The following is an 18,591-nucleotide window of genomic DNA, read 5'->3' as shown; positions in this document are numbered from 1 at the left end:
CCGCTATTGGCTCCTTTCCCAATGGTAAGTCTCCTGGCCCTGATGGGCTTTCTGTGGAATGGTACCAGCACTATGCGGAGCAATTGTTGCCACATTTGCTAACCTTATACAATGAATGTCTTCGTACAAATTCCCTTTCCCCTTTCCTTCTATGAGGCCAATGTAGTGCTACTTGCTAAACTGGACAAATATCCTCTTCTATGTGCTTCTTATAGGCCCATAGCTCTATTAAATATGGATTTAAAAATTCTTACTAAAATGCTAGCTTCCAGACTCACTAAAGTGCTTCATTATTTACTTTCCCCTGACCGGCTTCATGCCCCATAAGGCCACCGATACAAGTCTCCGGAGTGTATTTACTTATGTTAATTGGAAATAGACGGCCCGGACGGAAGAGTGTTGGTTTTCCTAGATTTAGAAAAGGCATTCGTTTCAGTCGATTAGCAATACACTCAGGCAGTTTTACAACACATGGGCTTTAGTGAGGTGTTTTTACACTGAGTTAAGTTATTATATGATCATCCTACGGCCGCAATCAAACTGAATGGTATATTGTCAGAGTCTTTCCCGTTTGACCGTGGGATTTCGTAAGTTGCCCAATTGCACCCGGGCTGTTTGCCCTAATAATGGAGCCGATCGCTGTGGCCTTGTGTGCCTCCTCTCTAGTGAAAGGTATTACAGTGGGCAATTTAGTGGAGACTGCTCTATACGCCAACTATGTGGTTCTGTTTTTAGATGACCCTGTCACGTCTCTGCCCCAGGCATCCATTTTAGATCGTGTCTCTCTACCTTCTCTAGGCTGTGTGTCAATTGGCACAAATCCAAAATTCTCTCCCTGGGCAAGGATGTATGCCAAGCTGCCTTCGCCTCCACACCTCTTCAGAAGGTGTCTAGGGTCAAGTATTTGGGACTCACCATAACAAACTCAGATTCGAAATACTTCCGACTGAACGCGGCACCCGTTATATAAATTTTTAAGCAAAAACTGACAATAGGAGCCACACCAATTTCTAACAGGAACAAGATTACAGTAGAACTGCCAATAGAGCACAGATTCATTCCTCTAGATTGTTATGTTCTGGACTAACACCAGATAGACCAGGACTCTCAAATTCTATCGGTGGCATAAGGCTTTATACTCATTTGACTTTTTCATGCTCCTGGAAATATAACCTCCAAGACCAACTCAAATGATGTAGGATTTAAAATACGCTCACTCAAATGCCTGGGAGCTCAGAGGGCATGGACATACGCATGCGTGTGGTGGATGCACCATCTCTTCCTAAGCCTGATTTAGTCCCTGAAGAAAAATTCAAAACATGTGTTTTTTGAAACGCGTTGGCTAGTCTGTCGTTTGACAGCTTCTGTTCTCAGCTGGTTTTTATATATTGCCAACTATATGTGTTTGTGGTCAACTTAAAATCCCTTTTTTGAGGAAAAGTGTTTTTACTATATGTATATGGAATGAGATCCGCAAACAGTATAATCAAATAACTCAGGCAATTTGGCGATACGTATATAGCATGGGTAAGTTTACTTTACAGTCGTCCGGAGGCCGCTATTAGAGCCTTCGGGTGTCTGTCCCATGGTTTTGCGTTGGGGAGGGGGACTAGGCAAGGCTGCCCGTTGTCCCTTCTCCTCTTCTCGTTAGCCATTGAAGCCCTCGCTATAGAGATTAGGGCTAATCCAGCTATAGTGGGGTTTTGCTATGGCCCCCTGCAGGAGAAGGTGATGCTTTATGCAGACGATACCTTGCTCATGCTGGGAGATACTGACATGTCCTTGCAGGAGGCCATGTCAACCATTATAAGGTTCGGGGGGTACTCTGGCCTACAGATTAACTGGTCGAAATCTGCCCTGTTATTGCTAGACGGGGATGCCACACAAACTGACGTCAACCTGCCCCATACCGGTCACGACCTCCTTTAAATACCTGGGGATTCATGCAACGGCCAACCCAAGGGACTTTAGCCACTTGAACATCTCCCCTCTGCTTCAGAGGTTTAGGGAACGGGTCAAGACATGGAACAATCTCCGTATTTCGGTGGCGGGCAAGGTGAACCTGGTGAAGATGATTCTAATGCCGCAATTGCTTTACTGTCTTCACAATGCCCCGGTGGTGATTCCTCTAAAAGTCTTTCGAATAGTGAACTCCATCTTCCGGTCTCTGATCTGGAAGAATAAGCCGCCCAGGATTAAACTGGAGCACCTTCAGAGGCCTAAAGACAACGGCGGGCTGGCACTGCCCAACCCGTGGTTGTACTATCTGGCGGCGCAGTTACATCACCTGGGATGCTTCGGGAGTGAGCCGATTGGCTCCTCCGGGCACTGATGCTCCACACGGTGGGGGATGGGCCCATCCCCATGGAACTTGAAGCCTTGGCTTTCGTCAAACCAAATAAGAAGTACCCTACGTATAATCTCATACAAAAAGTGTGGAATAAATGCAAATATATTCAACAAGCTGATGGATACACTGACTACAGCCCCCTATGGCTTAATGATACTTACACAGAACTGGCCAAATTACAGATAGGGGCTGGGTGGAAAAGCTATGGGATCACACATTAAGCATGTATTTAGACATGGGAGGCTCAGGCCGTTTGGAGATTTGTGAGTGGATTATGGACTCCCATCCTCAATGCTCTTCCAGTATCTGCAGCTCCAACACGCAGTAAGGGCTCAAAGTAGGTCCTCTGAGTGGCATTTGTCGCCAACCCCAGTGTTCGGTCTCCTGGGTGATGCTGTGTCCTCGAAGGGATTTATCTCTCAATGTTACGCCATTCTATTACAGTACTTCTTGGGGCAGCATCCAGTCACGGTGAGGGAAAAGTGGGAGAGGGACGTGGGCCAACTGGATGGAGAACAGTGGGAGGAGATATTTCAGGGGGTGAGCTCCTTCTCATTGAATGTGGCTCAGCAACTTACTCAGCTATACATAATTTTCCGGGTGTACTATACACCGCATAGATTGCAACTGATGGGGATGCAAACTGATGATACGTGCACTAGGTGCAAGCGTGACCATGGGGATCTCATACATCTCCCGTGGAGATGCCCCAAACTGCACAAATACTGGGCTGAGGTAGTGAGTACAGTCAATTCTGTATTTGGGGTATCTATATCTGTGGACCCCAGAGTCTGTTTACTGGGCGTGTTGGAGGAGTATGTGGAGGAGGTGTACGCATGGGAGGCTGTGCAAAGGGCGTTGTTCCAGGCCAGGAAGTTAATTATGTTCCACTGGAAATCTGAGAATCCCCCGACTTCAAGGGAATAGACTGCTAAGATAGGTGACATGTTACGTATGGAGAAGCTTATTTTACGTATGGAGAAGCTTATTTATCAACACAGAGGGAGTACTCGTAAATATGAGAATCTTTGGGCTCCATGGCTGGATACACCCGGGCTTTCGCCGGTGGATCTGGTCATGGACAGACTGTTGGGATTAAATGCGGGATGAGTGCCATAGTATGGGAAACTGTATTATGGTGGGAGTGAAGCTATTCTGGTAATCTTAATGCTGTGCTCTGTTTGGTTTATGGTGGATGTCTTTCTGGTTTTGCTGTACAATGTATAGATGTCATAAGCTGTATACCACCTTTTCATCAATAAAAACTTTTTTGTTGTATTAAAAAAATAACTCAGGCAAAAAGACCCTCTCTTTCTCTTTACATAGTAATCCATGCATTTTTATAGCACTGATCGCTGTATAAATGTCAATGGTCCCAAAAATGGGTCAAGTGTGTCCGATCTGTCCGCCGCAATGTCAATAATCACCGCCATTACTAGCAAATAAAAATGGCATAAATCTTTCCCATAGTTGGTTTGCGCAAGTTATAGCGTCTTCAAATATAGGCTTATTGCAAGTTTTATTAAAAATATGTAGAATATATATTGACCAAAACCAATGAAGAAAATTCGATTTTTTTTTTAATTGGGTATATTAAAATCGCAAAAAGGATTTTTTTTCTCCAAAATGTACGCTTTTTGTTTATAGCACAAAAAATTAAAAAACTGCAGAGATGATCAAATACCACCAAAAGAAAGCTCTATTTGTGGGAAAAAGAACATCAATTTTGTTTGGGTACAGCGTTGCACAACCACGCAATTGTCAGTAAAAGCAACGCAGTGTCATATCGCAATGGCCCGGTCAGGAAGGGGGGAAATTCTCTTGGGGCTGAAGTGGTTAAGGTGAATATGATCACAATTTTGAAATATATTAGTGGGCCATATAGTGAACTTGGTTTTGAGTTATTCACTTTAATGTCATCACAGAGAACAAGGAGGAACTCTACGTCTGGAGGAAAAGAGATTTAAAAAGGAGTTCCACCCCCCAAATTTTTTATTTAATCTTTTAAAGTCTGCAGCTACAAATACCTCATTAGCTGACTTTTGCCACTAGGGTACTTGCCTGTCCAGGCATTCAGCGGTGTCCTTACCCAAGCCAATTCTTAAATCAGCTCTTGGGTGCCGTCTTGGCAGAGGGAAACTGGCAGCAGGCTCTTTCTCAATGGGCCGGGTGCAAACTTTGCTGTGGCAAACTAAGCCAGAAGCAAAAGCAGGCACCTGTCAAAACCAGGAACCCCCCTCTCCAAAAGATGCCAAATGTGGCAGTGAATGGGGGGGGGGGGCGAGAAAAGCAGAGCTTCCTCTTTTTGGGTGGAGCTCCTCTTTAATCTCAAAATACAAAAAAGCTTCTCCACAGTAAGAGCTGTGGAATAGACTCCTTCAAGAGCTGGTTCCGTCCAGCTCAGTAGATTGCTTTAAAAAAAGGCCTGGATGCTTTCCTGAATGTACACAATATAACTGTATACCAACATTTATAGGTAAATTTATAGGTAAATTTGGGGGGGGGGGGGGGGTAATCTAAAGAATTTTTTCCCATGCTGGAGCAAATTGGATCATGCTTTGCCTTCCTCTGGATCAACTGTGGGCATAGGATTGTCTATATAGGATGGGAGCACCTTTCTTGTCTTGATCTCCTACCCGCTCTACTTTCCCATACATTTTTATTTTCTTAGGGCTTCATTCAGAGAAGTCCAGGGGTGAATTGGTGCGATTGTGTAGAGTGGCTCATATGAGAAAAATATTACATCCATCAGACCACACTGATAAGCAACACTCAGATGCATGCGTGTCCAATTGTCATGGATGTTTTTTGGGGTTTTTTGATCACCAGCCGACACTGTATTGACCACCACCACCACACCAGAAGATAACAGTGGCAGGGGTGGGTGGTGTAGGACAGAGGAGGATTACTACCATCGGTTTTTAATTTTGACTGCATTTAGGCTTTAACCACTTGCCGACCGCCGCATGTATATGTACGTCCACAGAACGGCACGTACAGGCAGATGGGTGTACATGTACGTCCCTGCCTTTTCCGCGGGTCGGGGGTCGGATCGGGACACCCCCCCCCCCCCCATGTGCCAGTCGGATACCCGCGGGGAGCGATCCGGGACGACGGCGCGGCTATTCATTTATAGCCGCTCCGTCGCGATCGCTCCCCGGAGCTGAAGAACGGGGAGAGCCGTATGTAAACACGGCTTCCCCGTGCTTCACTGTGGCGGCTGCATCGATCGAGTGATCCCTTTTATAGGGGGACACAATCAATGACGTCAGTCCTACAGCCACACCCCCCTACAGTTGTAAACACACACTAGGTGAACACCAACTCCTACAGCGCCACCTGTGGTTAACTCCCAAACTGCAACTGTCATTTTCACAATAAACAATGCAATTTAAATGCATTTTTTGCTGTGAAAATGACAATGGTCCCAAAAATGTGTCAAAATTGTCCGAAGGGTCCGCCATAATGTCGCAATCACGAAAAAAAAAAAAAATCGCTGATCGCCGCCATTAGTAGTAAAAATTTTTTTTTATAAAAATGCAATAAAACTATCCCCTATTTTGTAAACGCTATAAATTTTGCGCAAACCAATCGATAAACACTTATTGCGATTTTTTTTTATCAAAAATAGGTAGAAGAATACGTATTGGCCTAAACTGAGGAACAAAAAAAAAATAATTATATATATATATATATATATATATATATATATATATATATATATATATATATATATATATATATATATATATATATATATATATATTATTTTTTTTTGGGGGGGGGATATTTATTACAGCAAAAAGTAAAAAATATTGTTTTTTTTTCAAAATTGTCGCTCTATTTTTGTTTATAGCGCAAAAAATAAAACCCGCAGAGGTGATCAAATACCACCAAATGAAAGCTCTATTTGTGGGGAAAAAAGTACGCCAATTTTGTTTGGGAGCCACGTCGCACGACCGCGCAATTGTCTGTTAAAAATCGACGCAGTGCCGAATCACAAAACTTGGCCTGGGCATTTAGCTGCCTAAAGGTCCGGGGCTTAAGTGGTTAATACAAATATTTGAGGTTCAATATAAAAGTTAATGCAGTTTTTGCAGTGAAAAAACTGAAGACAGACAATGTGAACAAAAGTTTAGGTTTCTACAATCACGTTCAGCATGCATAGTGTACACTCTGCAGATTTCAACTGCAGCACAAATCTGTATGAAATCCACATGAATTACTGTACCATAAACAAAAGTATGAATAGTTCCAGATTGTTTCATTGGATGTTTTGACTTACCTGGATAAGGTTGAGCACTTTATCATGAACTATGGTTGGAGGGTTGTTTTTGGGAAGGATAGTTTTCACCAGCACACCCTCAACAAATTCCTGACTGGCGACTAAAACGTGAAACCTGTGGCCACAGTTCTTCACACATGTCTCGAGTGCCTGAAGGAGAAAGTTTTATGGTACAAAGGTCAATATGTATATAGCTTTAGGTCAGGACTGATAAAAGTGCATCTAAAAAAAAAAAGCTAGATAATTTTATAATCCAAAGAACTGTAAAGTAAAAAAGTTGTTGGGGGAAGTGTTCACTTATGTGTGTTTTTTACAACTTGCTGATATGGTTTGCAGAGAACAGGTTTTCGGATACCAGCTATGTGGCAAGTTACTCACCTAGCAGTGTTATTTGTAGAGTGGCCATAATGAGTTTTTTTTTTTTTTTTTAATAAGGACCACAGAGTGACTGCATGCAATGTTAGCCAGGAAAAATATCAATCCACACTCACACTGTACGGAGCAAAGTCAGTGTTTGGCTTTTCCTTGTTTGCTCAGGACAAGACCAGTTGAGTAATACTCAAGTGTTAATGTACATTAGCATGCAATCACGTCACATGAGAGTACAGTATACCTGAGACTTGGTTTGCTTTATAGTCCTTCTCTAGCCAAAACAAGATATTTTTTATTTTTTTTAAAACCAAGTGAGACAGTGTTAGAACCTGTTTAAGGTTTTAAATGTTGGTATCCCTTGTGGGAAGATACGGGAAAATCCAAGCACGCTGAGCGCATCGGGTGCTTGCACGTTAGCGCTACTTGGCGCCATTATGCATTTAAAAAGCCAGCAGCTGCAATGATGCATTGCCGTTTGATCTGCAGCTCTGTACCAGTAATCTGCATACCTGTTTATCCATTACCTGTACGGACCCAGCTCTGCTTGACCATCCGATATCGCCTATCCTGACCTTGGCTTGCTTTGACCCTGCTCGGTCTTCTATTTGCCTACCTGCTGCTAGACCTTGCCTGTACCACTGACCGCGCTTAGTCTCCTGTATCCAACCGTCTGATTACCTGCTCCGATCCGGCCTGTCTGACCCTGCTACTGTCTGCTGCTCTGTGTTACACCCAACCCGGCTTGTCTCACCCTGATCCAGCTTCCTGCTGTTCCTGTACCCGCCAGCTCCTGGGTTGCTGACCTACAACCATCTCTACTGCTACCTACAGTTCCAGCCATCCCTGAAGGGTCATCATCCTGCCACTGTGCCAAGCTACTACAACTACCCCAGGCACTCCTACCTTGCTGCGCTCTCAATCTCACTGTCCCCACTCCAATGACTCCTGAGCCAGGGATGTAAGAGGTCTCCTCCTGCAAATCAGGCTCTACTTCCAGGTACGCTCTATACCCAACAGATATTGTGAGAGGAGTACTTGGGGCGAGAGAGCAATTTTAAGGAAGCCACGTACAACACCACCCTGCTTACCTCTCCCACCAGCCTTGATCTGGCTGCTTGGCATAGAAAAAAAAAAAAAGTAATTTGTTCAAATATAAAAATGAAAGGATGTAAAAAATTAATGTGGCTTTACATGTCAGAAATTGTCACTGTATGCAATATATTTAACCCAATACAGTTTTATATTTAACAGGGATTTTTGAGGTTATCTTGTATAGATTTGTAATGATTTTAGGGTAGGCTTTACCAAAAAATATTGCTTGGCTAAACATAGTATAATGAGACTTGATAAATTACCCACCTTTCAATTCTGTAGGTTGTGAATTTTTATACAGTTTAGGGTGTGGGTCTTTCAAAAAGTAATCTGAATGTAATTTAAGTCTGTGCGAAAGGATTAAACCTAAAAATACCGGGCACAAAAGGTGGCAGGAACTGTCATGTCTATGCTTAGCCAAGGGCAAAAAAGAACAGATCTTCAAGTAACATCGCTAGTAAGTGAATATAAAAAATTGTTTCTATTTTGCAAGTTTAAAATAAAAGTCAACATCTAGGCCTATACAAACATTAGGGATTGCAGCAGACAGTAGCAGGGTCAGACAGGCCGGGTCGTAGTAGGTAATTGGTACGAGTTCAGGCCGAACATTAGCCTGTTTGGCCGTTTGCTGAACACGCAAATTTGCAGAGTGTTCGCCCAAAACAACCCGAACACTGCGCGCTGCACAGTGCATTCTGTACCTCGAATGGGAAAAGCTTTGCCCAATCAGGGCCCAGTGCAAGTTGGTTAAGGAGCGGGCCTGGGAAGCTGGCCGCAGCGTCCTTAACAACCGATGAGTCATCAGCTGTCAATGGGTTTCCTCTAGTCCATATCAGGCCCTTTGGGTCTGGTATAGATTGTAAGGGAACCATGACAAAATAAAAATAAAGGCGTGGGGTCCCCCCAAAATCCACATCAGACCCTTATCCGAGCATTCAGCCCAGCAGGGCCTGAAAAAGGAGGGGAGGGGGGGCTCTGCCCACAGCGCTTTTGTTTTTGTTTTATTCAATAGCCAGGTGCCGACAATTGCAACCGCGGGTCATTTTAAATGGGATTCGACTTTTTTCTTTAGAAATATTATTTTTGGGTTTTATGCATGTTACAGATGTGCCACTTTAGAGGCACATTAAAAAAGGGACCCCCCCCAGGCACTATATTTAAAGTAATTGTTCACTTTTAAAGGCTTCCTGTTCCACTCCTATAGACTTCAATGGTGTTCGTCATACGGGTTAGAACATTTCCTCTCTTTGGAAGTTCTGCTGAGAACGGAACAGGTGGGTGTTCGACCCATCCCTAATAAACATATAAAAGGGTTATATATTCATAACAATTTAGAAGCAGAAACCTATATGGGAGATAACATGGGGTCCACCACATGAGAGCAGAGAATGATGAACAGTGTTGGCAGACAGGGAGCGTATTCTTTATCAAGCTATACTGCTGCAGTGAAGGTTCAAGACGTATAAATGCATTTAGATGCCTGCTTGGAGTACAGTTTTAAATATCATACAATAAAATAAATGCTTTTTTATAAAAGAACAGTGCTCACCGTTAAGGCCAGTATCACCTCATGAAAGTTCTTGTTTCCCACAATTCTCTTCCTGAGTGCCCTGATGGCATCTTTAGGTCTGCGGAAGGAAAATTAAATGTGATCCACTGATCAGCAATGTACACAAGGGAAAATGTATGCATTACCCTCAATGTTATCATTCACAATTCTCACCCATCTTCAGTTTCATTAATAATATCACATATCTCCATATTTAATGCCCAGTCTTCGGAACGCAGTAACCCATCTGTGGCTTTTTCTGGAAGACAAAAAATAAAAAATTACACACTTAACAAGTACTTTGTATTCTTCACAAATATTACATACTATTATTGAAAGCCCATCTCTGGACAAAGCACTACCTCCTCCCAACAATTCATCCGATAGAATGCCTTTGTTACTTGGTTATGCTCGTCTAACGCCACCAGTCATTATCAATGACACTTCTGGGATGTCACTATGCCCCACTTAGCATAGCGATGGCTCTTTAATGTGGAGATTTTATATTTGCCCACAGTTCCTTATGTATATTTACTTCAATCTTTCTATGAATTGTGCACACCACCAAGTTTAAACTGTGCTCACTCACTGGAAGCTCCGTGACCCTTCTACAAAACTGCCAGGGAAAATCCTCTGCCCAAAAAAATAGGATTCCTTTGCAAGGATGTTCCAAGCCTCCTCTGAGTTTAGACCCAGAGAGGGATACTTTCAATACACAATATAATTAGGAAAAAAGCTCAAGAAGATGCAATATAAACTTTAACTCACATAAAAATTTCCTTTTTGCAGCACAGCGGGGGAAAAAAAAAAATCGCCACCAAGTTTTCGCTGGTTACGTCGCTCCACTCTGCCTGGAGCAAGTGTGCGTTCCACTGGGTGGCTACGACGTCAGCGCAGCCAAACCAAAATCCTTCTTATGCTCATAGACTAACCATCTCTTGTATCACACCTTTAGGTTTTTAACCATAGCCTGTTGTGTGTCTATTGTCTCAGACTAAATAATTACCTAATTTGATATGTGACCCCTTTTGGGAGGTCAAGGACTTGAGACCCCCTTGCCAAGAAAGTTGACAATCACCACTTAGAGGCCAAGCCTACCTTTAAGGCCATATTACATGTAATTTAGGGTGCAACATGGTGCCAGGAAGACCATCCCTAACACCCAAAGCCCTGCCCCATCTCTATAAATTCTGTCTGCCACCATGGCAGATTGACTTGAAGTTCTCAAATAAATACAAGTGCAGCGATCCATTATTCGTGGACAGAGCTGGAGGAAGAGTCTTGCAATGCATTACAGCATGGGTCTTCAAACTATGTCCCTTCAGTTGTTAAGGAACTACAATTCCCATCACGCCTAGTCATGTCTGTGAATGTCAGTTTTACAATGCCTCACGGAATGTGTAATTCCGCAACAGCTGGAGGGCCGTAGTTTGAGGATCACGGCTCAAAAAAAAAATAATGGTCCGGGGCTTAGGTAGTTAACCACTTAAGGACCGCCTCCTGCGCATATACATCAGCAGAATGGCACGGCTGGGCACAAGCACGTACAGGTACGTCCTCTAAGTGCCCAGCCATGGGTCACGGGCGCACTCCCGCGACCCGGTCCGAAGCTCCGCGACTGCGGGACCCGATCGCCGCTGGAGTCCTGCGATCGGTCCCCGGAGCTGAAGAACGGGGAGAGCTGTGTGTAAACACAGCTTCCCCGTTCTTCACTGTGGCGCCGTCATCAATCGTGTGTTCCCTTATATAGGGAACCACAATCAACGACGTCACACCTACAGCCACACACCCCTACAGTTAGAAACTCAGATGAGGTCATACATAACTCCATCAGCACCCCCTTGTGGTTAACTCCCAAACTGCAATTGTCATTTTCACAGTAAACAATGCATTTTAAATGCATTTTTTGCTGTGAAAATGACAATGATCCCAAAAATGTGTCAAAATTGTCCGAAGTGTCCGCCATAATGTCTCAGTCATGAAAAAAAAAAGCTGATCGCCACCATTAGTAGTAAAAAAATAAATAAATAAAAATGCAATAAAACTATCCCCTATTTTGTAAACGCTACAAATTTTGCGCAAACCTATAAACGCTTATTGCGATTTTTTTTACCAAAAATAGGTAGAAGAATACGTATCGGCCTAAACTGAGGGGGAAAAAAATGTTATATATATTTTTGGGGGATATTTATTATAGCAAAAAGTAAAAAATATTGAATTTTTTTCAAAATTGTCGCTCTATTTTTGTTTATAGCGCAAAAAATAAAAACCGCAGGAGGTGATCAAATACCACCAAAAGAAAGCTCTATTTGTGGGGAAAAAAGGACGCCAATTTTGTTTGGGAGCCATATTGCACGACCGCGCAATTGTCAGTTAAAGCGATGCAGTGCCGAATCGCAAAAACTGGCCGGGTCCTTTAGCTGCCTAAAGGTCTGGGTCTTAAGTGGTTAAAGGAACTGTGAAGGATGCTTCAGTAAATTCTCCCTGCTAAGTAATATGGTGTGTAACAGGTGATTTCAGGTATGACTCACTCCTCGGCTAACAGGTTGTTGATATGGTAATGACCCTTCCTCAGCCAGTCCTATTTCAAAGGGTAAATGGTCCATTGTGTGTGTGAAGGAGCCCTGTGTTTACTGTTTACTGTTATTAGATAAGTGGCTCATGTTAATTATTCTGATTGCTTCATTGTGGTAATCATCCCTTCTATATGCGGGTCCAAGCTGTCTAGATAATGTATTCTGTACAACTAGTAATTAACGTCACTGATGTCATTATCTAAAGAAATGTGTCTGGCAGGTTCGGTGCCAGAGGGTCTAGAGACTGATTAGTTCAAGGAGATATCATTGTTTCCAAGGATCTGTATTGAAGACCCCCACTGTGTGAGGGGGGGCGGAGATTGTCATTGTAACAGCTTGTAACCTGCATATAACCAGCTGAATGCTGCCATTAAAAAGTGTGTCTTGTTCCAGCAGTAAGCGTGACCCATGTGTGGCTTATTGGGTGATTCCAGGAATATCCCTCCTCGTGGAATATTGGGGTGATTTTCTTTATGGGGAGAAGGGAAGACTTTGACGGGGATATCATTCTAATACCGTGACAATTGGTTGGCAGCAGCGGGATTTTCCCTTCTACTCTCCTTTACACCCGGATTCCAAGCAGACACTGGAAGAACTACTGGACGTCGTGGAAGGATTGCTAGCAACAAAACCAAGCGGGGCATCACAGAAGAATTAATGGAGCTAGACCAGGAGAACTTGGTTGCAGCAACGCCAGCAGTACAAGAGATGGAGACACCAGTGAGTCAGGAAGAGGAATCACCAGCCAACAAGCTAATGAGAGAGAAGCTAGCATGGTTCGGTCCGAACCCAACGGCGGATGTGGTGCTGAAAGTGATAGACCTGTTAGCGGAGGAGGCTAAACAAATAAGAGACGCAGAACTACCAGTTAAAACTGGCAGCAGTCCAACAAGCAGCCGCACATTCTCCAAACAGTGAGTACAGCACAGCAGACGCAAGGAAGATTCCGTTTAGCGCTTTTGATGAAAGACTGAAATTGATAACTACCTGGCAGATTTTGAGCGACAATGTAACCTGCACCGAATAGCTAGAGGAGAGTGGGTTGCAATATTGTCAGGCAAACTGTCAGGCAAAGCTTCTGATGCTTTCCGGACCGTGCCAGATCAGGATATCCATAGCTACGCCCGGGTTAAAGAAGTGCTCCTGGCTCGTTATGCAGTAACCCCAGAGTCCCACTGACAGAAGTTCAGGGACTCACGCAAAACCACAAAAGACTCTTACGCGGAATGGGCATGCCAGTTATCCCTGTCGGCCTCTAACTGGGTTAACAGCAGCCAGGCCACCACCGCAGAGGACATTTTGCAACTAATGCTCCTGGAGCAATTTTACAATCACATCAAGACGGACATCAAAGACTGGGTGAGAGATCGCAGGCCCATGACTCTACCAGAGGCCGCGAAGTTGGCGGATGAATATGCGGATACTCGCAAGACAAACCAGGTCACACCACGGGTACAACCTCCACGACCAACGGCGCCCTCACACCCACCAGCCGCTAGATACCAACCTCCTAACAGACCGATGACATCTAGCCCTCGCTATCAACGCCAGGAGGACAACGAACAACGCTGCTTCCGGTGCAAACAGCTGGGTCACTTCAAGCAGAATTGCCCCATGAATGACAACACCAGGTCAAATTGGTCTCAACCTGGGTACCGCCCACCAGCAGCAGCCCATTGTGTAGACTCGGCTTGGGATCCCCAGGAGCTGGGTCCGGAAGAACCATTGGGCACCCCTTACGAAGCCCTCATGGTACAATGTGGTATTACGGACAACAGGGAACACCATTGTCAGCTGGTCATGGGCGACAGCCATGAGCCGGAGGGGCCCTGGAGGGAGCTGGGCAGAAAGAGGCACCGCCGGCCACCCTCCAAGAAGAGGAGGTCCTGCAAACCGTATAACAAGCTGACCTGGGAGGAGAAGAAGCGACTGGAGGAGAGGGAGTCGCAGCGGGCGTCTCAGATGCGGGCCGAGATGTTCGCCAAGGGCCCACCGGTGGCCCCTTACACCACCACCTAGTTCCTGATGATGAAGGACCACATGGAGAGCCTGCAGGACATGAGCAAGCAGGAGCTGATCCGTGAGTACATGGAGCTGGAGGAGTGCATAAGCCGCATGGAGGAGGAGAACAACCGCCTGAGGTCACAGCAGGCCGACCCCCCCAAGCTCCATGAACTGGAGATGGGGAGATGGAGCTGGAGAAGCTCAAAGAGGAGAACCGGCGGCTGCGGAGGGAGCAGGGGGTGGCTGACCCTATAGGGCACTGATCCAATCCCCCCCTCCGGACTCTGTGCACCAGTGCTACAGCATTCCATCAAATATAACTTTTTCTTTTTTATGAATCTCCTGTGATTGTCACTTCAGAGCCATAACCTGCCCCCTCCCATAGCGGGACACCTAGACGGCGGCACACAGACCCATTCGCTGTCTTCACACTGACTTCTGGTGACTCTGCAGATCGCACAAAGACTTGGGGACTGACCGGCGTGTGATCCGACGACCCGGTGGCATACCTGAGTCGGAAGCAGTTGCCAAGGGAGGTCAGTCATGCCAAACAGAGTTAACCTCGGACTAAAAGCTCTGAACCTGTCAACCCTACTGGACCAGGGAAGGTCCAACCGGGTTGCCGGAGCAGGGAGAAAAAGGGGGGCCATTGTGAAGGATGCTTCAGTAAATTCTCCCTGCTAAGTAATATGGTGTGTAACAGGTGATTTCAGGTATGACTCACTCCTCGGCTAACAGGTTGTTGATATGGTAATGACCCTTCCTCAGCCAGTCCTATTTCAAAGGGTAAATGGTCTATTGTGTGTGTGAAGGAGCCCTGTGTTTACTGTTTACGGTTATTAGATAAGTGGCTCATGTTAATTATTCTGATTGCTTCATTGTGGTAATCATCCCTTCTATATGCGGGTCCAAGCTGTCTAGATAATGTATTCTGTACAACTAGTAATTAACGTCACTGATGTCATTATCTAAAGAAATGTGTCTGGCAGGTTCGGTGCCAGAGGGTCTAGAGATTGATTAGTTCAAGGAGATATCATTGTTTCCAAGGATCTGTATTGAAGACCCCCACTGTGTGAGGGGGGGGGCGGAGATTGTCATTGTAACAGCTTGTAACCTGCATATAACCAGCTGAATGCTGCCATTAAAGTGTGTCTTGTTCCAGCAGTAAGCGTGACCCATGTGTGGCTTATTGGGTGAATCCAGGAATATCCCTCCTCGTGGAATATTGGGGTGATTTTCTTTATGGGAAGAAGGGAAGACTTTGACGGGGATATCATTCTAATACCGTCACAGGAACGCATTTAGAAAATAACCTTTACAACCCCTTTAATATCGTCCACAAATACAGAGATTGAACCGTTTACCCCATCCTCCAGGTCGTTTATGAAGCGATGCAAAGGAAATGGACATCTATGTGATGTAAAATAAAAAGGCGTTTCATCATGCCACCTTTTTATTGAATATAATTGAATGAAGGTGATTAAAATGGATACAAAAAATGACAATCATGTTAGAGACATATGCAAGAATGAGTGATACATAGAGAATATATGCACAAGTCATGACAACGAGTCTAATGGCTCTGAAAAGGTAATGACAAGAGGAAATGCAGCAATTGGTTGTTGAAGAAGAGGATGACTGGGACAAAAAGACACCAAAAACACACATATTATAAGTCCAACAAACAGGAAATACAGTGGGGTAAATTCTTTGATCCCCGGCCATACCATGGGACCAGATGGTACCAATGTACCAGGCGGCACTTTCGGGGGAGCGGCAAATTGCCGCCCGCCATCACCGTTCCCGGGGTAGCGAGAGCAGCCGATTTCCCCCCCCCCCCCCCCCCGTGCTTCCAAACAGTGGCCACATAACAGGACAACTGCGGGCTTCATGTGCTTAAGCCTGCTCGTCCCGCTTCTCCCTCTGTCAGAAGCTGCGGACCGGAGACAGGGAATGAAGCAGAGCAGCGTTCTGTGTTCCTCCCTTCCCACCCCCGCCTGACAGACCCATGTAGCACACAGCCGAGTGAAGTGTTGCGGCTGTGTGCTGGGTCTGATTCCGTCCCTTGGCTCAGTGTGCTGTTTGCAGTGACAGGCAGCTTGGGAGGTGCGGCTGTCCTGGAAGGAGGGGATCCCCGCACTGCTCCGTCCTCCCCTCCAGCATGACAGTCTCCTCTCTCCCTGCTTGTGTGCTGCTGCATCTGTGAAGGGGAAGTGGGGGCAGGAAGATTAAGGAGCCGACAGCCACATCGAGAGAAGCTGCTGACTGAAAACCCCCAGGGACCATTCATGTGAGAGCACTGTGACCAGACCATGCCCCTCCTTTCTCCCTCTCTCCCTGGCCCCCTCTCTCTCCCTCTCTCCCTGACCCCCCCCTCTCTCTCCCTAACCTCCCCCGACCCCCCTCTCTCTCCCCCTGATCTCCCTCTCTCCCTGATCTCCCTTTCTCTCTCTCCCTGATCTCCCTCTCTCTCTCCCCCTGACCCCCTGTCTCCCCCTGACCCAACTCTCTCTCTCTCTCCCCCTGACCCACCTCTCTCTCTCCCCCTGACCCACCTCTCTCTCTCCCCCTGACCCACCCTCCCTCTCTCTCTGCCCCTTGCTCTCTATTTCCGCCCCTCTCTCAATCCCTGCTCTCTCGGCCCCACCTGTCTCTCGTCCTACTCTATCTCTCCCTGCTCTCTCTCTCTACCCCCTCTGTCTCTCCCTGCTCTCTCTCTCTCTACCCCCTCTGTCTCTCCCTTCTCTCTCTACTCCCTCTGTCTCTCCCTGCTCTCTCTCTACCCCCTCTGTCTCTCCCTGCTCTCTCTCTACCCCCTCTGTCTCTCCCTGCTCTCTCTCTACCCCCTTCTCGCTCTCTGTTACTTCTCTCTCAGTCCATCTCTTATCTCTCTGTCCGCCCCCCCTCCTCTCTCTCTGTCCGCCCCTCCTCTCTCTCTGCCCCTCTCTCTCTGCGTCCCTGCTCTCTCTATCTGCCCTGCTCTCTCTCTCCACCCCCTCTATCTGCCCCGCTTCTCTCTCCCTGCTCTCTTCCTCCATTTAACACTGGTAGAGGTGCTTACAGTGGTCATTTTCTATTTATTCAAAAACACCTTTATCCCAAAAAAAAAAATACAAATGAATTCAGCCACCACATCTAAGTATTGGTAAGCTGTACATTGTAATCCTCCCCATTTACAGCAGATTCTGTGAGATGGCCAGTGGGTCTACCCTGGGGAATGTTGGTGGTCATGCCCAGGGGGGGGGATCAGTACTGAAGTATTGTAAGGGGCCCCAAAATTTCTGATGGCTGCCCTGGTGAGGACACTCGCAGCCTGCGAGGAGCCCGGCGCCGCTGCCGTTAGTGGTGGCGGGCGGGCAGAGCACTCGCAGCCCTGAGGGGGCAGTCAGCTAGTGAGGCAGTCAGCATGTATAGAACCATGACAGGTCCTCTATATACTCCTACATACATGTATAGAGCCATGACAGGTCCTCTATATACTCATACATACATGTATAGAGCCATGACAGGTCCTCTTTATACTCCTATATACATGTATAGAGCCATGACAGGTCCTCTTTATACATGTATAGAGCCATAACAGGTCCTCTTTATACTCCTTTATACATTACATGTATAACAGAGTATAAAGAGGACCTGTCATGGCTCTATACATGTATAAAGAGGACCTGTCATGGCTCTATACATGTATATAGGAGTAAAAGAGGACCTGTCATGGTTCTATACATGTATATAGGAGTATAAAGAATACCTGTCATGGCTCTATACATGTATATAGGAGTATAAAGAGGACTTGTCATGGTTCTATACATGCATTACATGTATAGAACCATGACAGGTCCTCTTTTTACTTCTATACATGTATACCTTGACGGGTCCCCCTTAGTCATCATGATATAAAATAATGAATGTGGGGGCCTTTTGGTGGGTGTGATTTTTTTTTGGGGGGGGGCAGCATTTCATTCTTGGTCCCAGGCAGCACAATGTCTTGGGCCGGCACTGCCCCTGCAGATTTTGCAAGTTTGTCCACTTACAAAGAAATGAATGGTCTACAATTTTGATCATAGCTGTATTTTAAATGAGAGAATATCAACCAAAAATCCTAAAACAAAATAAAAAAATAAAAGATACAAAAGGTTAATACAAAATTAGTAAAATAAGTATCTGGTCCCCAAGCAAAACAAGACTTGGTACTTGTTGGAGAAACCCTTCTTTGCAAGCACTGAGGTTTCTTGTAGTTGGTTTACTAGGTTTGCATACATCTCAGGAGGGATTTTGGTCTACTCTTTACAGATCTTCTCTAAATCCTTAAAAGATTTTTTGAATGTCGCTTGGCAACTTGAAATTTCAGCTTCCTGACTGG

The 18,591-nt window shown here is 45.5% G+C and overlaps 1 protein-coding gene across 1 annotated transcript in view; it reads right to left on the bottom strand.

The window, feature by feature from the left end:
• The window catches only part of TOM1 (target of myb1 membrane trafficking protein), a 235,946-nt gene that overhangs the window by 168,615 nt on the left and 48,740 nt on the right, over window positions 1-18,591 (bottom strand). Inside the window, exons 2-4 of the mRNA XM_040359559.1 lie at window positions 9,823-9,907; window positions 9,649-9,727; window positions 6,636-6,785 (exon numbers count right to left, since the gene is read on the bottom strand). Of these exons, the coding sequence (XP_040215493.1) occupies window positions 6,636-6,785; window positions 9,649-9,727; window positions 9,823-9,907 (314 nt within the window). The remainder of the gene's footprint in view (window positions 1-6,635; window positions 6,786-9,648; window positions 9,728-9,822; window positions 9,908-18,591) is intronic.

This window comes from Rana temporaria, chromosome 7, assembly GCF_905171775.1.
Source record: "Rana temporaria chromosome 7, aRanTem1.1, whole genome shotgun sequence".
Classification (NCBI taxonomy): Eukaryota; Metazoa; Chordata; class Amphibia; order Anura; family Ranidae; genus Rana; species Rana temporaria.
This window is presented reverse-complemented; position numbering and strand designations above follow the sequence as displayed.